Below are 24749 nucleotides of genomic sequence, written 5' to 3'. Positions count from 1 at the left end.
GGAATCATTTCTCCGAGTACTAGATTGCTTCCAAAGGTAAAGAAACGACCAGAACCCTCTCTTCCAGGGACTATGTCTTTTCACAATATGGTTCATGGGTATTAAGGTCAATTCGGCTGTCAAGTTAACGTTGTTCATGCTAATTTAACGGAAAGGGAGAATCTGTATATTATTTTCAAAAGTAAGAGAGGTTAGTGTTATTTTTAAAACTACAGGGGAGGTCCCTGTAATTAAGGTAAACCTCAAGGGAGGTCAGTGTAATTTACCCAATTTATAAAAAAAAATGATTTTTTGGTAATAATTAAAATTATGTAAGACTAATTGGTACAAGTCTTTGTTTTGGAATTAGATATATTTTGAATTTTGTATATGAGACTTATTGATAAGTGTTCCATAATTGATTTGCTTTCACTTTATTTTATTTATTTATTTATTTATTGTTTCCACGTGTAAGAACGTATAAAAAATAATAATTTTGAAACTAAAAACGCCATCTATGAAACTAGTAACTAAATTTCTATACAATAAAAACAACAAAAGCATAATAGATGTAATTTTGTATTTCGATAAAAAAAAGTTTTTTTTTTCTTTTTTTATAATGATTTCAAAAGTGTTTACAATTGTTGTGATGCACTTCAAAATTTTGTATTATAAATTTTTTATTTTTTTAATAATTTTGAAATTAAATATATATATAAAAAAAAGAAAAAGTTTGAATGAAAGTTAAAATTTTGGTAAAATTAGGCTCATATGAACCAAGCCAACTTGAGATCCATTAAACCCATTTTTAAGCACATGAATAGTGTAGACGCGCCCGCGTGGGGGGCCCTCGCTACTACAGTTCGGACTTGATTTGTGTCACGGTTCTTAATCTGAACCAAAGAGTCCAAATCCGGCAAATCGTTTTGAGAAAACAGATTTTTAGAAAAAGAAGTGCCAAACATGGACTGCTTTGCCAGATACAGAGTCGCCACCTAAATATTTTTTATGGGGGAATTTAGGAAACCCTGACTCAGTGCCGAAGGCCAAATGTCCGTCATCACCAGAGTTGCCTCGGCTCGAGAGCTAGGGTACGATTGGGGAAGGTCAGCTATGAGCACCCCCTCTCGCCCGATCCGAAGATCGGCCTCTACTAACCGTGATATCCGTTTTTGAAAACGTTATGTGTTCTTAAACCGGTTATTAGCCTAGAATTACTATGTTATGCGCACAGCAAACAAGTATAGACTAGATTGCCTAATTTGGGAATAAGCATTGCATATCCGTTTGTTTTGAAAAAATGTTTTGGAATTTGCTACTCGCAAGTAGGCTATAAAACATGGATTTCAATGAGATATTCCAACTCAGGCAACCTAACCTTCACCCACAGGCATTCAAACAGTTTATCACATAAGCATCTAGCCACATGGTAAGCATGTTGTCATAATAGCATTCACACGCATGCGGTATGCTAAAGCATAAATACTTACATCGTACTCCGTGCCAAAACAATAAACTAGTTAGCCAACATGCATGGTCCTAGCTCATGTCAAATTGACTAATGCAACACATACAGGATGCAATTAGAGTAGGCTCGGCTAACCTAAACATGGCATGTGAAATGCAATAAATTGATGCACGTATTCAATTTGGAATTGAAGTACAAATGCAGTTAGCATGATGTACCGAGCCCGGTGCATGCGAGACAAATGTATGGATGCACGCATGCATAGCATAAGGTGTGCTAATTGAAACATGCCCTGTTACTAACCATCAAAGCAGGTAAGTAAAAGAGAAGAAAGAAGTGGGGATTGGAAGACATGCACACACACGCACCCACACTTATTACATATTCGCCCTCGCTCGGAGGGACCAAAAGAATAATACAATTTGAATAATGAATTAACTAACCTAACTAATTAATTATTACAAATTACCTAATTAGTTAGCAAACTAACTAAGCTAGGAAAAATAGTAAACTGTCTCGGGAAGAGAGCTCAATGCAATGCATGCCCGGTCCTGCTCGGAAGTACACTGCCATGCGCAAGCTGCCTCTGTTTTCCCTGCTATACTCCTTTGAAGGCTGCCAAAGTCTCAGGATTGCTTCCCTGGACATTGGGAGACACCACCGGCTGAGTAGAGTGGTCACCGGCAGTGGTATGTGATCACCGGCTGTGAATGCATCCATCGGCCATAAATGGGTTGCCGGTCGGCACTCCATGTGGGTTGCCGGTCGGCACTCCATGCAGTCGATCGGCAGAAAGTGCCTGCAGAACCTGTTTGACAGCAGCAGGGGACAGAACTTTGCAAGGCAATGCAATTCAAGCCATATATGCACCAATCATGTCCCTTATCCTGTGTATGACTCAAAGGGACATGGTCCTTGGTTCTCGGACCATCAATCGCGCATTTCCATGCATAATGGCCCAAGGGACCAAGTGTGCACATTTTGATGTCAAATGAAATGCAATGCACACAATCAAACCAAGAGGCTTCTACCTCCATCATGACTTGGTCAAGAGGTAGAGCATGCATGCCAATGCAATGCAACTCTAATCATATGAGCTAGCATGCAACATGAGCATACATGCAAATGATGCACACTAGGTGCATAGACTAGGCAAACAAGCATACAAGCATGCCACAACTATGCAAACTACTTAGAGCATGCAAGGCGTGATCTAATCATGCAACATGTTAGTAAATTGACCAAAGGAATGCATACCAAATGCAAATGATCTCAAGCATGCAACACATGCAACCAAAGCATGCAAACATGGGATAATGCAACAACACTTGAATGGCATGCAAGGGACGGACTTACACTAATTGGACGGCTCTAAGTTAGGTCCAAAACAGTGGCCAAAGCCAAGGAAGTGAGGCCCAAAACACACGCACACATGTATGCAAATATGGTCCAATTCCTAAGGCCCACCAAAGAAGCATTGAACTACACTTAGTGCAACCACACATGGCATGAATTAAATGACTAAAAAATAGAATTTTAGCATATTAAGACAAGGCCTAAAGATCACTTAGATGGCATCCAAATGACCTAAATTCAAAGGCATGCACAAATGCCAAAACATGGAGCATGCTACACAAGCTTTCAAAGCATTAAAGAGGTGTCCAAGGCAAGCATACAAGCATGTTAAGGGGACTGAAATAGCATGGCAAATGGTCCTAACCCACCAAATTAAGGCAAGGATGCATGCTATACATTCACACACTCAAGGCCAACAAACCAAAAATGCAAAGGGGCTATACTAAGCATGCCAAAGTCGACCCAAACAACCTAGGACAGACCTCAAACATGGCAAAATAAGCACAAAAGTTTCACAAGGCTAAGCCTAAAACATGCTAGAACAAGGGTTTACAACCTAAGGCATGTTAAGGCAACAAAGTGGCATTACAAGGTAGGTATGCTAAGCATGCATGGTGTACCAAAACCAACAAAAAACAGAGGCATATTATGACAACAAGAGGCCAAAAATGGTCCATTTCAAGGACAACAAGGAGAGGGGGTGGCCCTCTCCTTCTTGGGACTTCAAGGCACCATCCTTACCACTAAAATCCCTCAAGATTTCAGTGGTGAGGAGGCCCAAACACCAAAGTCTCGGAGCTTACACAAAATAGCACAAAATGGAGCCTTACAAGGCTTAAGAGGGGTCAAACAACCTCAAACAACAAAACACCCTAAACAAACTATTTAGAGGGCCTAAAAACAGAACTTTTTTGTATTATATGCAAAGCCAAAAAATAGATCTAAGATAGGTAGAAATAGAATGCAAAAATGAGGTAAAATAGGACTAGTTTCTTACCCTTGTTGACTTTCTTCAAAGATGAAGCTCCAGCAGCTTCTTTGAGCTCAAAACAGCTCAAGAACCTCAAGAACAACCTCTGGTCCTTCAAGAAACCAAGGAAAGGTGTAACACTATGTGTTTGTGTGCAATAGTAAGACACAAACACACTTAAACACACACAAAGGCAAATGAGAGAGAGGTATAGAGATAGAATATATATCAAACCCTAAACCTAAAACCAGAGCTCTCACACAACTTTTCTCTCTAAAATGTCTAACCTAGAGCCAAGAGAGGAGGGCTCCTCTCCTCTTATAGAGGAGCCAATCTTGTAAAGCTTACAAGGGAAGCTAACAAGGAAGCCATGTCATACAGTTGTTTTAAAATATCTGCAAAAGCAGATGAACAGTAGTCGGCTGCTCAAAATTGCCATTTTGACAAAATTGACTGCCGACCAGCAACAAAGAGTGCCGACCGGCAATATAGATTGCCGATGGCATCAAAACACCAGCCGGTGGCCTATGGCCATGGCCGGTGATGTGTGGGGATGCCTCACAAGGCATTCCCTGCCCCTCCAAGGCAAAACACAAGTGTTTGGTGCAAAACCAGACACTAAATAGTCGAGTCGAGAGATCCTGAGGTAAGGCGCGTAAGCCGAGTCCTCCGAGAACTCAAGACGAACACAAACATGGATGATCGCCGAGTGTTCAAACGGTGACGTCCAAGTCTTGAGGACGGTCAAAAAAGGGGTGTCTACAAATAGGTTCTAGGTTTTAAAAATATAAGAGAGACAAGTACGAACCTAACCTATTATTAATCGGTAAAAGTTTATAAATGTGGACCTTATTAAAATACTTAACTCAAAACTAATTGATTATGAATGGAGAGACTCTTACCACCCAATTGTTATATTGTTAACTATTTGCAAACTAAAAAATTATAATTATAATTTATCTATTAAAAAATGAAAGGGTGCAGTTGAAGAACCATTCATGGAGTTAGACAATACGTTAACCAGAGAGAAGACTAGGTAAAAGGACATTAATTATAAGCTTTGTATTGAAAAATAGTAGACGATTTCTCAATCACTCTTAATTATATATTATAGGGAAAATGGAAAAAAAGTTTCATATAAGAATCAGTTACTTCAATCAAACTCATAAATTTTCTAATATACTGATACGTGTTGTTTGTTTTGATAACTATACTGTGAGTTCATATTTTGAATCTTGTATGATTTGATAGACGTTTTTACCCTTTCTCATTGGGGGACGTCATCTTAGGGAAATTGGATCTAATTTTTGGATCACGTTTCCATAATGTGACACTTCCAAAAAATTATTTAGTATACTTTTTCCAAACATAATAGTTCTATACATTTCAAAGTAATACTTTAATGTAACATATTAAAAAACTCCTTAATATATCTTTCTCAAACATAACATTCCCAAACAATTAAGGAGATTATAATGACAAATGAATTATTACACATCCAAAAAGATTAAATAGATAAAAAAAAAAATTATAAGACTAATTAAAACATAATTCTAACCTACAGAATTTATCTATATAGATACGTATGCCATGCTTGCTTTGTCAACTCATTCCAAGCGCATGGCATAGATAGCTTAGCACCCATTTGATTAGACAGATTGTAGTATAAAATTAAAATAATTATTTTACGAGACTCATATTTTATTATTTAATTTTAATTTTTATAATTTAAATTAGATTCTATCGGATATTTTATCAATAAAATTGTGAAATTTTTTAATTCTATCACTAATAATACAAAATAAATATATAATTATAATTGTCCATGTTCATATATATTACAAAGCAAATATTGCGAATTACACTAATAGTCTGTATAATTTGGGACTTGTGTCACTTTGGTTCTTCACTTTTCAATTGTGATACATTTGATCCGAAAATTTTGAATCTTCATCCAAATAAGAACAAATGAAGATACCATTACTTAATTTCAAGGGTAAAATCGTCAATTTGATAAAATATAAACTAATTTGACCAAAAAAAAAATGTCAAAAAAAAATTTTAATTTTTAAAAATTATTTCTATCCACCAAAAATAAATTATGAAAAATTGATAAATCTTTTAGACATTTATTATTTTTTTTAACCAAATTAATTTTTATTATGTTTTTGGATTATAATCATGTAATGAGGGCTTGTTAGGATTTTAATGTATAATCGATATATTTAATATATGAAATGTTTTTAGTTTTGAATTTTTTGATTTAATTGATTGGTTTAATAATGATATCAAAGTTGTCGCCATATTTGACTTTTGAAAAAATAGAAAATAATTTAATGAAAATAAAAACAACCACCCACTACATGATTATCATCCAAATACATAATAAAAATTAATTTAGTAAAAATAAACAAATAAAAAAATAAATGTCTAAGAGATTTATCAATTTTGCATAATTTTATTTTTAGTGGATAAAAATAATTTTTAAAAATTCAAAAATATTTTTTTGACATTTTTTTTGTCAAATTAGTTTATATTTTTATCAAATTGAAGATTTTGCTCTTGAAATTAAGCAATGGTATCTTCAATTGTTCTTATTTGGAACAAAATTTAAAATTTAAGATCAAATGTGTCACAATTAAAAAGTCAGAGACCAAAATAACACAAGTTCCAAACTATAGGAACTGTTAGTTTAATTCAACCAAACAAACATGAATAAGAGATAATTATTTATCTCGCCAATAACCAAATCTATACTAATCTCATAGCTTGTTAATTCTACTACCAAACATGACGTAAAAGTATTGCCTACAAAATTAATTTCTATTTGGTTTTTTTTACCAATAAAAAATATGAAAGTAACGAATAAAAAATTTACAAAGATAAACAAAATATTATTTTCAAACATTTATGGTGTATTATAAAATGCATTTTTTCTTTTAAATTTTAAAGGCATTTATGTGTAGTGAATATATGAATTGTTATTTCTTATCCTATGTACACAATTTAATTGAGGAATGTAAGTAAATTTTATCTCGTTAAACCTAATCACTTAAAGAGCATCCAAATACTGTAAAACTTCAATCTTTCTGTTTCTTGAGGAAATATTTAAATAAATTGAGACAAATTATAATTATAATAAATTGAAGAAATATTCAAGAGATAGTGAAATACAGTTTTACCATCTACACAGATACTAATAATTTACAGATGATGACGCAGATCTAGAATTTATTCATAAAAAACTTATGGTAGATGATATAGTGTGGTGTGGTTGAAATTGTCCACTACAAAAAAACAAAAAATGAATTAGAAAAGTCAATAGAAGCATTTCAATAAGCAGTAAGAAAAAAGATATTAGAAAGGGGTTTAGTTGTTGAAGAACCGTTCATCATTGAATTAATGGCGAACGAAGAAAAAAGCTACCCATTGAGGACTTGGTAATTCGTCTCTCACTAGCATTGGAAAATACTTAATAAAAATATTCAACTATTCTCATCTATCTATATCTATAAATAGACAGGCTTTCCATGCTTAGATATCTATCTCCCTCTTCAAGTAACTAGGCATAGAAATTCCAATTTGCTTCCAAGAAAAAAAAGAAGCTATTGCAATATTGTGTTTTTTTGTTTTCGAGTGATAAAAATGGGCACTCACTTTATCCTTGTAACCATAGCTATCATGGCGCTGGCTTCCACACTTGTCTCTGCTTCAGACCCTAGTCCTCTCCAGGACTTCTGTGTTGCTATCAATAACTCTGATGGTATATTTTATGCTCATCTCTATCTCCCAGCTTTGAGCCTTCCAAACTTAAGTTTTAGATTTTGAAATATGATTTTAGTGAAAACACTTATTCAAAGCAATTGTATTTTGATAATAATTTAAAACTCAATTTTTCATCGCAATTCATGTTAGTTTTTCATTTAGAAGTCAAATACTGATTGATTAATTGTTCTTCTTGTAACATAAATTTGTTTTTTTTTTTTGTCATTTTGATAATCAATATTTTAGTGGTGCCAATTTTGTATTCATAGTATTAAATATGTATTAAAACAGTCTCCCTCGCTAACATCGTCAATATTCATCATAAAAATAAGTAGTATTTTTTGAACATAACATCAGCTAAAAAAATGGTTAATTACACTTTTGGTCCTCAAAATATACAATATGTTCATTTTGATCTCCAACATTTTAATTGTTTTAATTTGTAAGGACCAATTTTTAGTTTCTTAGATGTCATTATTCTAACATTATTGAAAATTAGTTAGTATATATAACATTTTATTTCTTTCACCCAATCTTACTGAAGCACAACTCTATTTCTTTTGCATTGCAGTGTTCGTGAATGGCAAAGTCTGCAACGACCCAAAGCTTGCCACAGCTGATGACTTCTTCTTTTCTGGCCTACTTACTCCTCAAAACACATCGAACCCAGTTGGATCGATGGTCACTCCCGTAAACGTTATGCAAATACTAGGCCTCAATACTCTCGGCATCTCCTTAGCTCGCATCGACTTTGCACCTTATGGCCTCAACCCACCCCACACGCACCCTCGTGCAACTGAGATCATCGTGGTCTTGGAAGGTACTCTCTACGTCGGCTTTGTGACCTCCAACACTGACAACCGTCTCTTCACAAAGGTCCTGTACCCAGGAGATGTTTTTGTGTTCCCACAGGGTCTCATTCACTTTCAATTTAATAATGGAAAGACTAATGCAGTAGCTCTTGCTGCGCTAAGTAGCCAAAACCCCGGAACCATTACAGTTGCTAATGCAGTATTTGGGTCGAATCCAATGATTTCTGATGATGTTCTTGCCAAGGCATTCCAAGTAGACAAGAAGGTGGTAGACCATCTTCAAGCTCAGTTCTGGTATCCCAACAACTAGAGAAACAAACAATAGAGAACCCATGATTCTATTTGTTAAACTTTAAGCAAATATGATTTAATAGATAACATAAATAAGTGGGTTGGTTATGAATGATTTACTTAAAATTGTTTTCCTATGATTTTATAATAATGAAGTTTGTTAAATAGTACTCTTTGTCTCTCTTCTCATATAATGATGACATTTTCAGGATATTTTTCTAGGCTTCCTAGATAGAATGATTACACACTTGATCTTTCTTTAGGGTTTCATATCAATAGCTAGGAGACGACAACAGATTGAAATTTCTCTGCTTCGAAATTTCTCTATAAAAATTTGGGAGACCCCAACTACTATGAAAATATTTCGTGTTGTTTATGCTATAAAATTTCTCTGGTTTGAAATTTGTCTAGTTTGCTCAGAAATTTCTCTGTGTTTTGACCAATTTTGTTTGATTTGTTCACATTTTTCTCTGTATTTTGAACAAGCCAGAAAAAATTACGGAGAAAAATGTGCTACTCACAAACCAATTCTTCAATAATTTTTACAAGAAAACACCATGCTAAGTTCATCAAAGAACATAAAATACAAAATCTAATTACAATTTAAAAAACAGCAAAAACTACACATCATGACAGATCAGAAATAAAATTCAAAGTTAGACATCCAGTGAAAATCAAACAAGCAACACAAATTAGTGGAAGTTTAATGTGGGCAGGGAAAATTCAAATGGCAGAGAAAATTCAAGAGAAAATCAAACAGACAACTAGCCATAGAAAATCAAGCAAGGCACAGAGAGAAAGAGAGTCCAATGTATTTGGAGAAAATTAATCTAAAGGGGATATCTGAGTGCTAGAGAAAATACATCTCAAAACGAAAATTACACACAAGGAAACAACTAATCAATAAAAATCAAACAAGTAACCTACATTGGCGAGAGTTTAATATTTTCAGGGAAAATTCAAACACCAAATAAAATTCAACCCAAGGAACAACTAACCAGTGAAAATCAAACAAATAACACAAATTAGTGGAAGGTTAATGTCGTCAAGAAAAATTAAAATGCCAGAGAAAATTAGAGAGAAAATCAAAGAGACAACTAGCTATAGAAAATCAAGCAAAGTACAAAGATTAAAGTGAATCCAATGTGTTTAGAGAAAATTATGATGGTAGAGAAAATTCATCTCAATGGAAAAATTACACACAAGGAGACAACTAACCAGAGAAAATCAAACAAACAACATAATTTGATGGGTTAGGAAAATTCAGATGCTAGAGAATATCAATCAAATCACATAAGTTAATATGACTATAATTGTGGTTAGAGAAAATTCGGTGTGACGACCGGGTCTTTTCCCTCTTTCTTTTTTTCTTTCTTCGCTTCATTTCGCTTTTATCTTTGTTGGGTTTGAAACGTCCGAAATTGGTTATCTAGTTCTTATTTCATTTGGTGTTGAATTTTGGATGTTTTGGAGGGTGCGCGGGTGAGTCCGGAGTGTCCGGGAGCGAAGCGGGAAACTTGGGTCGCTCGGCCAAGACCGCACGTGCGGGGCCCTGGGCCGTACGAGCGGTGAGAGAGGCCGCTCGAGCGGTAGAGGTTGAAATCCATAATTTTTCTTTCTGAAATGGGCCATACGAGCGGTGGAGGTGGGCCGCTCGAGTGGTGGGGGAAGCCGCACGAGCGACCGACTGGGCAGTTCGAAACTCTGTTTTTTATTTCTTTTTGGTGCGAATGCATCTCTCATTTTGGTCATCTCTCTCTCACTCTAAACCCTATTTTTCTTCCCCTTCTCTCTAGAAAACCTTCTCAAGCACCTAAAACTCTTTGATTCTTGCAAATCTTGGGTCAATATCATCATCATTCCTCACAAATCTTGAAGATCCAAGCTAGGGCTCCTCTTGGTGTGGTGTAAAGTGAAGGATCAACCATTTTGACTCTAGGGTTTCATCTCATCTTTCATCAACAGGCTTGAGGTAGGGATTCCCATGATTTTCTTCAATGCTTCCCCTATAGATAGACATGTGGTAAGTTTGTATTGCATAAAACCATGCGGTTGTGGATTATTTTCGAAAATCATGATAGAGGGTATAAGGTATGAATGTAGAGATAGAAATTTCATGAGATTGGTTGGTGTTGGGTTAAATTTGGGGTGTGATTCATTATATTCATGATTAGAGAGGCAAAGCCCTAAATTTTGTAGTAATGCTTATTATATAAAAAGGGGGTTAACATTGTAAAATAATGATGTCATGAGTTTAAGAAATGAGACTAATGATTTGGAAGTTGAATTAAGAATAAATTGGGTTTTTGGGTTGAAATGTTGACTTGTGTTGGATTGATTATACTTAAACACGATCAATTGATGTTTTTTTTTTTTGTTATTTGTTAAAAAGGAAATTTTAATCAAGAGATTAGAATATTTTCGGGTGCACTACCGTTAAATAGAAATTGTGTAAATTACAACCTCGTTAGCCATGATTGAAATCCCTTATTTTAAATGAAGAAAATTGAGTTAGTTATGTTTTGGTGTAATGAAATAAGTGGATTGAGGCAAAGGGTGGAGAACATAAATGTGGAGGAATAGGTAATTGATTTTGAAATGGAAGAATGGAAGACTAACATTTTGTAAATTTCGGAAAATTTACTTGAGATTGAATCACAAATGTACTTTATTTTACTATTGTGTAATTGGACCCAAAGTTTCATGTGAAGTGGCTAATGGTATTATGTGTTTAATATATATATATATACGGTTAGAGGTTTTGTCCTTGGTCATCGGTGGAGGATGACATTGTAAATGTTGTTATGATTATGTGACTGTAGTACACTTGTGTTATCTGTGAATGTGGTTTGAAATGATGGTTGGAAGATGTGTAATGCGCTGAGAATCAGAGGTACCATTACCTTTTAGCTAACGCTTGGAGAATTGGCTGCGCTGAAAATCAGAGGTACCATTCCCTTCCAGCTAGCTCCTGGAGAAATGGAGCAGAGGTACCATTCCTTTCCAGCTGGTGTCTAGTAAATTGGCATGTTGTTGTGAGGGGTGCATCATTGACTTACCGTGCTGCGGGCAGGTAGACCAGGGGTTATTTATCGTTGTTGTTCAGTTTGATTGTGTGTATCATGTGTTTTGATAATTGTGATTTTGTAAGGTAAATTGTCTCATATGTTGAGTAGAGGTGTTTATGTAGACTTAGATGTGCTAAAGAGTGGTTGAGGGAGTTTCCATCATAAGTTATTTTATTGAAGGTATTCCTTAAATCTTGAGTCAGATCATGTTTATATTTGGGTTACGAATAATGTGGGAAAACCGGATTTAATAAACGCATTTTCAAAAAAAAATAAAGGGGATATTACGTGGGCTTTTGTTACAAGTGGAAAATATGGTTATCGAGTAACAATTGTCTTGAAATGGGAGATGGGTAAGGAAAGCGAAACTTGGTTTTGTTGTTGAAACTGAATGTTTTTGAGAAAAGTATTATGGAAGTACACTTTGGTTATAAAACGTCACATTATTTATATGATATGAGATTAGCATTTATGATCATAGCTATCTGTAAGTTGTTATTGTTGAGGATTATGTTGAGATCCCTACTAGATTTATGTTCATCCCACGTTGTTCATATTTTTCAGGTGTATCTGGAGAAGTGCTTCAAGGTCATGGATCTTTCTTATTTGTGGCCACGGGGCCTTTTATGTGTAGGCAAAATGCCATTGATGTAAAAGGGTCAAACCCTTCTTCTTGATTTAAATGATGTAAGCTTGTTGGCACTTCATTTAGTTATGTTCATGTTGCATTCATTTTTATATTCGAATGAGAGAATCCTTACTCATGTATTTTTTGTAAATATAATGAGCTTCTGTATGCTAACTCTGAAATTGAATGTATAATAATGGCTTGGTAATAGTAACTCGAGTAATAAAAAGTGGGGTGTGACAACTTGGTATCAAAGCGAGCCGGGTTTGAATACCTTGGGCTCGTGGGAGGTCGTTTTTACCACAAAAGGGTTTACTATGCTTGGTGAGGATGTTGCATATAGTTAGGATAAATGTTAGGATTTATGTGTTGCATTTATGTGAGCATGAGATTAAGTTTCTTGGATAGTACTTGTGGTCGATGAACTTACTTTGAGGTCCTCTTGGAAACACGCCTGATCAACACGGTTTGTACTAGGAATTCTTTGGGAGATTTGGAACGAGTGGCTATCCTTGTGGACTTGATTCGATTATGTGTTTAGATGTTTAAATTGTTTACATGCCTTGTGAGTTGTAAGTTTTGAGAATTAAGTGTGTACTGTAGTTTAGTAGTGGTGAGTGTGTGCCTCTGAGAGGCCGTTGCGATGTGCACTAAGTTGATTTGTTTTGGAATCTTATAGGATGTCTACACGAGGGAAAATATGATGGACGAGTAGTAGGGGTGTTGGTAGGGACACGGCGGTTCCCTTACCACCTGCCATTGCAGCATCGGCTGTCGGTGAGGAAGTTGCACGTGAGGTTGTGAGAGCGGTGCAAGACGCTCTAGCTCGCAATGAGGGGGACAACGAACGTATCCGCAAGCTTACCAAGGAGTTTATTCACTCCAATCCATCGGAGTTTTTAGGGGAGGCAAGACCGCTGGAGGCAGAGAGTTGGTTGGAACAGATTACCAAGACTCTTGATATGCTCAAAGTCGAGGACGAGTGGTTGAGGATTTCTTTGGCGACCTTCCAATTGAAAGGAGATGCAAATTATTGGTGAAAGTATGTGAAGGGTACCGTAGGTGCCACGTGGATTGCATTTACCGAGGCCTTCCTGGCCAAGTATTTCCCTCATTCTACTCTGGAAAGATTGAGGAATTAGTTCGTTGAGTTGCGCTAGGATGCTACTCCTTTGGCTCAATTTGAGATGAGGTTCACTAGTTTGTCAAGGTTTGCTCCAGAGTTAGTAGCAATAGAGGAGCGCCGTTGTTATGAGTTTGAGGGGCGGTTGCGTGATGATATTCGGGAGAAAGTGGATGGATCTATGTGGAAGAATTATTTTGCTTTAGTTGAGGCGGCGGCCCATGTGGAGGCCATGGTTAGCAGTGTTGGTCGAGTTAGAGAGGAGGCTACTTCGGTAACTCCTATGGTTCATAAGCACCCTAGGCTTAGTAAAAGGTGGAGGCGAGCGCATGCTCACTCCCAGACTCAGTCCTTGTCTTCGTCGAGGGTTTCGAGCACGTCCGTTGGTGGACCCAGTGAGGTTCAAGCTCCAAGTCAGGTTCAGAATTGGGAGATTGCTGTTTGTTTTACTTGTGATCTGCAGGGCCATGTTAAACGTTTTTTCCCTTTGTGTGTGAACCCTTCGGGCGTTTCAAAATCTAGTCGGACTCTGTCCCATCAGTCCAGTCGAGGACGTTATCGGTACCAAACCCGAAGAGGCCAGGCTTCGGAGGCTTCGCGAGGGTCAACTTTTAAACCAACGTGGTAGTATCACCCTTGAGAGGGACTTTTGTTTTAGAGATCTATGTTATGAGTAGTGGAATTTTTGTTATTGATCGGTGTACTGTAGGATGTTGAGGCACCGTGGTTATGTGTTACATATGTATTTGTATTGTTGTTTGTTACCCTCTTGTGTTGGGGCTTGCAAATGGAACTTGAACTCCCTGCTATGTTTATGTAGTGAAAAGTTGTTAATGGGATTGATGATCCTAGCGTTGTTGTATATTAAATAACGAATTATGTGTTAGTCATGTGTTGGCCTTCGATTCTTAATTAATTTGGAAACTGTTTGTGGAAAATGAGAAGTCTATGGAAATTTTGTGACCAGCGTAGTGTTAGGATGAGGGCCAAATTTTTATTTTAAAGCTTTAATTGTGCTAAGTTCAAGGAAATGTAAGACCTTAGAGTTTTGTGGAGATTAGTGGGACTGATATAGGAATGTCTAAGGGAGTGTGAGATCCATATCTTGGTATAGTGAGGAGAGCACTTGTGTGTGCCACTTAGTGTGTCGAGTTGTTGATTAGTGAGTTAGTGGTAGTCTTGTCGATCGTGAGTGGGGTTAGTGTTATGCCATGGTCAGTTATGAGTCGGAGGCGTTGTCAGGTTGTAAGGAATTTCACGGGTAGATGCTTGAAGTATTACTAGTGTGGCGAATGGTTTGCGTTCTCAAGTGATGAGTGTACCATTGATGAAAATTGTCTTGTGTGACCGGGATCGTGTGATCCCCATTGACCTATTCGGTCTTATGTTGAATGTAAGAGTGCGTTTGCCATCTAGGCGTGTGAGTAGAATTTATATGGGAACAATAGCGGAGTAGTTTATTTTGGGGAAGCCGAAAGGACCCTGGAAGTGTGTGGAGCGGTGTTTGAAAACTTGTCTCTAAGTGAGTGGAGTGGGAGCAAAAACTCCTTGGGTGATTAGTTAATTTGATCAGTATCAAGGTGGGTGACACATAGTCACTTTAGAATGGTTTAGATATGGATTGTAAGGTCGAACCTTTGGAAAATTTAGCACAAAATTACCTGGAAGGCGGTGTTGCACCGTGAGTTGTGATTGGGGGGGTTGAGTCTTGCTTGTGCGGGTAGTAGTCGATGTGCGCTTCCCAATGTGAGTTTTGAAACCTGAGAGTCAGGGTAAAGTGTTAGCTTCTTGGTTGGGAAAGCTTGTAATATATTTATGTTAACACTATGAAATAAATAGTTACATATATTCATATATTAAAAAATTATCGAAGAAAGAGCCGCCCTAAGTTATATGTCATATTTTAACTTTAATCTTAGTAAAAATATTTGATAATAATAAATTTAAACATTATGTATAAATTACATCATAATTTATCAATTCGGGACCAATATGAGCTAATTTGGGAGTTTTAATATTAGATTAAATATTCAATAGGCCAATTTTTGGGCTATGTTTTGGTGATCTGAATCATTGATGCTTTAGGGTTTGTTGAGTATATCATTCTTGCAAAAAAAAATTATGCTGATCAAATAATGGAAATCACCTGTTTAGATCAATTTTGTATGAACCGTTTATTTTTTCACCATTAATTTTTTCATACAAAACTGATACAAACACATGGTTACTATTGTCTAATTGACTTAATTTTTTACATGGATAATATACTCGACGAATCCTAAAGTATTAAAATGGAGCCCAAAAGTGAGCCTACAAGGCCCAACAGCACCTCTCTAATCTGATGAAGAACTGAACAGAAGCCCATGCCATGTTAAAGAATCAAGGGCAAATTACCCATAAGTCATTTTTGAAAAGTGTGTATTCAGTTTAATTCTAAAACTTTAGATAGACTCAAAAGTCCTATAGCCATTTATCTTCTCATCTTTCCCTATACCTTACTTCTTCTCTTTATCTCTCTTTCTCTGATATTGGCAACGATGACGACTATAGTTGTAAAAATTGTGTAATAAAATAAAACCAAATAGATTCATAGTAAAAGATTAAAATTCGAGAACAAGAAACATGTTGAAAATTACAAGTAGATTGAACAAAAATACATAATAAAATAAAACATGGCAAAAGAAAGCAAACCGAAGCCTGCACTGGATAGTTTCCTTAAAACAGATTCGATGCCTCACCAATTGGGGTTCTGGAGGTTGTTCGACATCTGTCTCCCAGGATACGATGGTTGGACCAGCTACAACCAAGCACCTACGATGTAGTTTCGGCGAACAAAACTCAAGCAACACTCTCTCACACTAGGAAGAATATAAAACTAGAGGAAACTTTAGAGCACAAAAATAGAAGAATTTTCTGGGTAGAAAACTGAAGGAAAGGGGTCTCCTTTTATACACATGGAGGGAGAGAGAGGAGGAGCCTTCCTGCAACAAATGTAGAAATTAATCTCTACAAAACTGCCCAACTCATGCAGTAAAACTGCTGGGACATAAGCGTGAGAGTCACACACTTTATATATACACATGTGAGTATATATACAACCACCAACCTAGCTTGGCCCAAAAAGATTAGATTGGTGAACCACCAACTCGGCCCAGCCCAAACCTAACCCATTCTAGGAAGCCTCAAGCCTTAAACCTAAGCCCAAGATCCACAATCCACGAACCCGGACCCGGCCTAGTCCAGTCCAGGCAGGCGGTGCGCGCTTGAGACAATTTTTCCCTAACCAACTTGGCTCATAGTTGTAGACACCCCATTTTTGACCGTCCTCAAGACTTGGACGTCACCATTTGAACACTCGGTGATTATCCATGTTTGTGTTCGTCTTGAGTTCCCGGAAGCCTTGGCAGCGCGCCTCGTCGCAGGACCTCTCGACTCGACTGTTTTGTGCTTGGTTTGACACAAAACACTTGTGTTTTGCCTTTGAGAGGCAGGGTAGGGCTTGTAGACCATCCCCACCCATCGCCGGCCGTGGCTTGAGGCCATTTGTTGCATGTTTAGCCTATCTTGTTTGCTTGGTTTGGCACCATGTCCTTGCATGATTTTCAGAGCTTAATGCATGCCCCATGTCCATGATTATTCCCTTTTAAGTGTGCTTGAAAGATGCCCCTTGATGCTTGAGTGTTTAGGCCTTAACATGTGCATGTGTGTATGTGTGTTTGGTCCCATCTTCTTAAGCTTTGGCCACTGTTTTGGGCCTAACTTAGAGCCGCCCAATTAGTGTAAGTCCATCCCTTGTATGCCATTCAAGTATTGTCATATTATCCCATGTTTGCATGCTTTGGTTGCATGTGTTGCATGCTTGAAATCATTTGCATTTGGCATGCATTCCCTTGGTCAAATTACTAGCCTGTGGCATGATTAGATTACATCTTGCATGCTCTAAGTAGTTTGCATAATTGTGGCATGCTTGTTTGCCTTGTTGCTTAGGTTGTGTGCCTAATGTGCATTGCATGTTCGCATGCTCCCTTTTATACCATGTTGCATATTAGTTAACATGCTCAGGTTGCATTGAACATGCATGCCTTGTCCCTTGATTTAGTGATAGGGATTGGGCCCTTATGTGTTTGCGTGCATTACATTTGAAATCAAATGTGCACACTTGGTCCCTTGGGCCATCACGCATGGAAATGCGCGATAGATGGTCCGAGAACCAAGGAGCATGTCCCTTTGAGTCACTAACATGATAAGGGACATGATTGGTGCATACATTGCTTGAATTGCATTGCCATGCTATGCCTTGCCCTCTGCTGCTGTCAATTGTAGATTATGCAGGAATTTTCTGCCGACCGGCAATCCTTCCTGGGCCGATAGCTTCACCAACAGCCGGTGATCACATACCACTGCCGGCGGCCATTCTACTCAGCCGGTGGTGTCTCCCAATGTCCAGGGAAGTAATTCTGAGACTTTGGCAGTCTTCAAAAAAGCAAAGCAGGGAAAACAGAGGCGGCCTATGCATGGCAGTCTACTTCCGAGCAGGACCGAGCATGCTTTGCATTGGGCTCTCTTCCCGAGGCAATTTATCTGTTTTCCCTAGATTAGTTAATTTGCTTAGCTAATTAGATGGCCTGTAATATTTAATTAGCTTGTAGGTTAATTATCTGTAATATTTATTTGGTCCCTCCGGCGAGGGCGATTCTGTAATAAGTGTGGGTGCGTGTGTGTGCATGTCTTTCAATCCCCGCTTCTTTCTTCCCTTTTATTTACCTGCTTATGATGGTAGACTAGGGCATATTTAAATTAGCATACCTTATGCTATGCATGCGTGCGTCATTCATCAGTATTGCATGCACCGGGCTCGGTACATCATGCTAACTGCATTTGTACTTCAATTCTAAGTTGAATACGTGCATCAATCGATTGCATTTCACATGCCATGTTTAGGTTAGCCGAGCCTACTCTAATTGCATCCTGTATGTGTTGCATTAGTCAATTTGACATGAACTAGGACCATGCATGTTGGCTAACTAGTTTATTGTTTTGGCACAGAGTACGATGTAAGTATTTTCATGCTTTAGCATATCGCATACGTGTGAATGCTATCATGACGGCATGCTTACTATGTGGCTAGATGTTTATGTGATAAACTGTTTGAATGCCTGTGGGTGAAGGTTGGATTGTCTGAGTTGGAAAAACTCGTTGAAATTCGTATTTTAGCCTACTTGCGAGTAGCAAATTCCAAAGTGCTTTTTAAGACAAACGGATATGCAATGCTTATTTCCAAATTAGGCAATCTAGTCTATACTTGTTTGTTGTGCGCATAACATAGTAATTCTAGGCTAATAGCTGGAATAAGAACACATAACGTTTTCAAAAACGGATATCATGGTTAGTAGAGGCCGATCTTCGGATCGGGCGAGAGGGGTTGCTCATAGCTGACCTTCCCCAATCGTACCCTAGCTCCCGAGCCGAGGCAACTTTGGTGATGACGGACACGTGGCCTTTGGCACCGAGTCAGGATTTCCTAAATTCCCCCATAAAAAATATTTAGGTGGCGACTCTGTATCTGGAAAAGCAGTCCTTGTTTGGCACTTCTTTTCAAAAATATGTTTCTCAAAAAACGATTTGCCAGATTTGGACTCTTTGGTTCAGATCAAGAACCGCAAACAAAATCGAGTCCAAACTGTAGTGAGGCCCACGGGCGTGTGCTACAGTTTCTGGCGACTCTGCTGGGGAGTTAGATAGCTTGACTCGAACTCGTGATATCCTGTTTTGATTTCATTTATGTGTCTCTTTGCATTGCATTTGCATCGGTGCGCCTAGGACACCGTGTTTGCCATCTGCCATTCTTGAACGGTTTGCCGGAGGCTTGTCTTGTCAAGGCATGACCATAAGGCTGACCGGTAATGGTCTCTGACAGTATGGGAACACAAACCCCGGTTTTACCGGGGCACCCTTTTCGACCATTCGACCTAGTACATGTCGAAATCCATAGTGACCATTCCAAGCTAGGACAGGTTGCTTACCCGATGTTAGGTTGTTTGAAAACTGCTGCGTGCATAGTGGAACCGTAGCTCCTGACAAAATAGGACAAGGAAACCCTACCCCAACATAGGGGTGTTTTGGCTCTCTTTACTTGCTATGTGCTTTTAGAGTGTATCTCTATAGGAACGTACATATCGGTTTGCAAGATTAAGTATTAGACCTGAGGGCATCAGTATCAGTTTATGAGAATCAGTTATCTGCGGGTATCAGGTTCAGTTTTGGGGACAGTGATTCTGGGGAACAGTGATCAGTAATAGAGTGCAGTTGTTCGGCTACACCTGTGGTTGATCTGTTTGGGCTGAAATGCTGTTTGTTTTCCCTTTCAGTTCAGAGTATCCAGAGGATTGGTAGAAAATAGCTAGTGTTTCCCTTTGATTGAGGCAGGACTTATGACGACACAGAATTCAGAAGAGATTGTGGTTATGACAGCTACGCTGGATCAAGGGATCACCCTGCGGGATGAAACCAATGTTGATGTATCGCATCCGCCTAGGTCGCCTGTCGCACACCCAGTCTGGACCCCCCAGTTGTATCAAGCTCGCGAGCCCACCACATTTGAATTGATGGGAATGATTGGTGACCTCCAAAGATCCGTGGCCGATCTGGCCTATGGAATGTTGACTTTGCCACCAGCGGCACCATATGCCGGGAATTTCATGCCACAGGAGCCCCCGCTACTGGGGCGGATTGTGATAGAGCTCAGCCAGCCAGAGGTGACTTCTAGCTACAGCCACGACATGTCAGCAACAACCGGGCTTCGCTCTGAAGTAGTAACCCAAACCCTTGACTAGGCTGAGGCTAGAGATAAGAACAAAATAAAGGCAGATGCCGATCCCATTGAACAACTGCTGCGGACAGTCGAGGCTTTGAAAGCCGGGGGGATGAACAAGCAACAGATATCCGCAGTTGTGGCGAAAACAGTGGAGGATGCTTTCCCCACTCCACCTGAGGGTAGCTCAAGCCAGTCAGAAAATCGGGATAGGCCCCGTCATGCCAGAACAGTTCCTCCTATTCCCAACCCTGCACCGGGAAAGGATCAGAAAGCTAAGGTGGCGCCTGCCGACCCTTTCGCTTATGCGTCTAGTAAGAACGCTCAGACTTCAAAATACCTGCCCCGAGGACACAGGGTCTTTCATGTTCTCTACATGCCTCTGTCTAAGGCACTTCAGATCCTTGCCGAAAGGGGGCACCTTAAACCCTTGGAGCCTCGGCCTCTCCCGAAGAATCTCCCTTCTACGCATGATGCTGCTCAGTACTGCGCGTACCACCAACAGACAGGCCATGCTACCGACAATTGTTTCCGCCTCCGTCATGAGGTGCAAGATTTGATTGAGAACGAGGTTATCCTCCCGCCCACCTCAGCCAAGTCCGTTACCACCCAGTTATTGGATTTTGAGGACACAGATATTGCAAGTATGTTATCAGAAAGTGAACCACCTGCAGGCGGCATTTGGTATATTTTGGATGTGGCGTCTGGCACGCATTTTTGAGCATCTGTGAACACTAGCTTTGTAAATTCTGGCTTGGGTATCGAGTCAATCTTTTGTTTTGAGTCTGTCTCTTTGTCTTGAGTCAGTCTTTTTGCTTAGGGTATGTCTTGTTGTAGCGAGTCAGTCCCCTTTGTATAGAATACCAGGTGATTCCGGGGTTGTTGCCTCGAACACTGTTTTGTCTTGTAATTACCTGTTTTTGTTTTTGAGTCTGTTTCTGCCGAAGGGCCAGTTATACCAACAAATCTGAACGAAACAGCTGTGGCTATCTCATTTTCATGCTTGCTCTCAGTGTGAGTTAGTTATGCCAGAGGATTTGAATGGGCTGACAATACATCTTGCCGGCTCTCCTGCGCGCCAAACTCATTGCATTAACCTAAGTTTTTCAAAAACCCCTTTTAAACACTGCGGTGATAAAAACAAAGAGGAAGGAATTCCTCGAGTTTTGCAAAATTTTGATCATTTTGAGAGAAAGAGAGGCATGCTAAGCCTTTTAATGAATGAAATCATACTTGTTAGCGTGAGTACTGAGAAGGACCTTAGCTTGGTCCAGATTGGTTCCACACTATCTTCGGCGCAAGCGATTTGTCGCTTTCTTAAAAACTTTCAAAAACAAATGTTTTACGCGGCCCTGTGAAGACCTGTGTGGAATCGCTCTTGAGATTGTGCAGCCTAGGATCACTTTCAGCCTCAAGATTCGACCTGTTTGTTTTGAACCTCGAACTCATTCGGAACATTCAACGGTCAACTATCGGAGGAGGCCCGTGTGGCCAGTTTTGAAGCAGCCCTCGAGCAAGAGGCACCAAAGCCGAATCAAAAAGATTAGATCTCACCAGAAGAAGCTCGTGGAGCAGCCATGATGGATTCTCCTACAAATTATTGCAATAGCCGTTCTCCTAGATACAGAGAGGCTTCAACTTCAAAAACCATTTGGCATGGACTTGTTACACTCTTACCCTCTGAGAGGCTCGCTGGGCTGAAAACCCGGAAGGGTGACCCAGGCAAAAGTTAGAGCAAGAGAAAAATACAAAAAAAGCAAAAAAATACAAAAAAAGAAAAGAAAAAAAAAGAAAAAAAATGCGAAAAGAAAAGAAAAAGAAATGAACAAAAAAAGGAAAATGAAAAGAAGCTCGCAAGGTCGAAAACCCGCATTAGGCACCTTGGCAAAAGTTAGAGCCTGAAAAGTGAAGGTTAAAATACCTGAGTGTACCTTAGCCGGAACTACGTAAGGCTTGATTCCCATGTTTGGGATACGTAGGCAACTTCATTTTGAAGTCCAGCCCCCAACGCTTTCATAGCGTCTCGATCCATACAATGGTTCCGATTTCATCCCAAAGTCCAGTCGCCAACACCTTCAAAGTGACTGTGTCCATATATTGGTTTTGACCATCTTCGTCTTCTCTGTATCCGAGAAAGTTCGGTCATGATCATCACTAGTGAGAACTGTTTACAATATGCTGCGGCATCATCCAAACAAGGGGCAACTTTCCATTGCCGTGAGTCGCCGTTCAAACCAGGGGCAACTTTTCGTTGCCATGCAGCGTCCTTCAAGCCAGGGGCAATTTTCCATTGCCTCCGATCCGAGGTTGCGTATCTCCAAGAGTAAGTTCCATGCTCGTTGAGCATTGACTGTTTGTAATATAGTTTTTGAGAATTTTTACTGAGGTTGACTATTTTCTCAAAAATTATTTCATTTTCCCAAAACTAGACCATTTTCTTGGACCCAAAAGACGAAAATTTTCAGTGCTTACAGTCTAACTTGCATGGTTTTCAAATCAAAAATCGGACAAGTACGTTAATCCAACTCTTATCTTGATCAAAACTGTTTTAGTAGAAAACCAAAACAAAAAATGGTCAAAATGATGAACTAGGGGCACAGTTGAGTCAGGCGTTCTGTCTTTCCCCCCCCCCCCGGTCGTCAACATACTTGCCAGGAGGGCACTTTACCCACCAAAAGAAATAGTTGTGAGCTAGCGGCATCGGGCATGAACCTGCAACTTCCTATTTACCCATCAATTACCTTGGGGAGGGACGAAAAAAATGAGAGAATAAAGAATAGAGAGGTGTAAGTTGAGAGAAAAAGCGAGCCAAAGGGTTTTGAGAGAAAAACCGAGCTTGAGTGCCAGAGTGATGTGAGAATCACAAATGAGAAAATGGTGGGAAACAATACCCAGAGAAACTGGCCCCTCGTGATCAGAGGTCCCCCGTCATCGTTAACGCGACTGTATGTCATGTCTTTTGTTTTGTTCACCTCAACCTTTGTTTTAGGTCTCTCCCGAGCGTGTCTCGTTGTGTTTAGGTCGTGTACCCTTTTGTTTGAGTCCTCCCCGCTGTGTTCAGTTGTAGGCTCGATACCCTGGTTGAAAACCCTTATTTAATTTCAAAAATCGTTTATGCTCAGAGTGCTGTGCCATTCCCTACATCTGTGCGAAGCAAAAGAACAAAAAAATTGGGGCATCTGAGCGTGTTTCAACTCCAGCTGGTTTCACCTCCGTGGTCCGTCTTGTGAGATTGGGCTGTTTGTTCAGGATTTGCTGTGTGCAAAATGAACCAAATGCTGTGTTACGGGCTGTATGCAGATTAATCCCCAGTAGAGTAAGAGCTGTGTGTCTAGAATCAGGCAGTGGGTTGCTTGGGTTATTTTGCTGTTGGCTGTTTAGTTAGCTGATTATTACAGTGCAAGTGTTCAATTTTCAGACAACCAATCAATTTCATTTACATTGAGGTGTAATATGGTGTGATGCAATGCAAAGTATGAAATGTAAAGATATATGGATATAAACACTTTTTCAGATAAAAAGCCTGTTTCATTTCATCATCTTTTCAAATACACAAGTTTTGGAAACAAAAATCTGCCTGCAACAGTACAAAGTATCCTAACTACCAACAAAAGAGAAAAGTACAAGAAAGAAGAAAAACGACAAAAATCTGTATCCATGTCAAGCGGCTCCGAGGGCTATCAGTCTGTCCTAGTCCTTTTCCTGGACGAAGGTCCAGGAGCATCATCAGCATCGTCATCAGAGCCCGAACCAGTGCCGCCTCCGGTCTCCTCCTCCGATGACTCCGCCTTCGACCCTGCCTCCGCCTCCGACTCCTCGTCATCATCATCAGGGACTGAAGCCCGCGAACTACTCCCGACATGAGCGCGCCCCGCCTTGGTGCGGGGGAATACTCTGCCCTCCTCAACTCTCCCTCGGGCGGGGATGGAAGGTCCAGCCGGAGCACCTCCTGTAACGGGAATCTGGAAGGGAGGCTGAAAAAGTGCATAAAAGGAAAATGCATCAGTATACTGTGGACAGTTTATCAGTGCAGAATGCAGTGTGTGAGTACAGTGTCAGAATGCCGTGAGCAGTTTATCAGTGCAGAATGCAGTGTGTGAGTACAGTGTTAGAATGCCGTGAGCAATTTATCAGTGCAGAATGCAGTGTATGAGTACAGTGTGTGAATGTCGTGGGCAGTTTATCAGTGCAGTGTATAAATGCAGTGTACGCAGTGTATCAGATGCTGTGAGATTAGTGTATCACGTGTTGTGTTGTGCATCAGATTATGTGAAGCAGTGTATGAATGGTTTGAGACAGTGGTCAGAAGAACATACCGGAATACTATAGAGGGCTAGGAGGTCGAAGGTCCGCTGTAGCCTCCCCATCATGGAGGCATTCAACTCCACGGACTGTCGGGTGTACTCGGAGGACACCTGCAAAAGTACAAGATATATCAGTATTCTGCGGAATATCAAATAAACTGAAATGAAATGCCA

General features: G+C 39.3%; 1 protein-coding gene across 1 annotated transcript; it reads left to right on the top strand.

Moving 5' to 3' along the window:
• Positions 1-7318: 7318 nt before the first annotated feature.
• On the top strand, positions 7319-8811 carry LOC114321640 (putative germin-like protein 2-1). The gene is made up of 2 exons (XM_028268828.2): positions 7319-7536; positions 8110-8811. The coding sequence occupies exons 1-2, from the start codon at positions 7419-7421 to the stop codon at positions 8658-8660; spliced, it is 669 nt and encodes a 222-aa protein (XP_028124629.2). The 5' UTR covers positions 7319-7418; the 3' UTR covers positions 8661-8811.
• The last annotated feature ends 15938 nt before the right edge of the window (positions 8812-24749 follow it).

The sequence above is a fragment of the Camellia sinensis genome, chromosome 7, assembly GCF_055761805.1.
Source record: "Camellia sinensis isolate YWXY chromosome 7, ASM5576180v1, whole genome shotgun sequence".
Lineage (NCBI taxonomy): Eukaryota > Viridiplantae > Streptophyta > Magnoliopsida > Ericales > Theaceae > Camellia > Camellia sinensis.
This window is presented reverse-complemented; position numbering and strand designations above follow the sequence as displayed.

What these genes read in the sequence shown, in the direction of transcription:
- LOC114321640 (XM_028268828.2), top strand. Translation starts at nt 7,419, where the DNA reads ATGGGCACTCACTTTATCCTTGTAACCATAGCTATCATGGCGCTGGCT. An exon ending in TGCTATCAATAACTCTGATG is followed by an intron (nt 7,537 to 8,109) that starts GTATATTTTATG and finishes TTTGCATTGCAG; the next exon opens with TGTTCGTGAATGGCAAAGTC.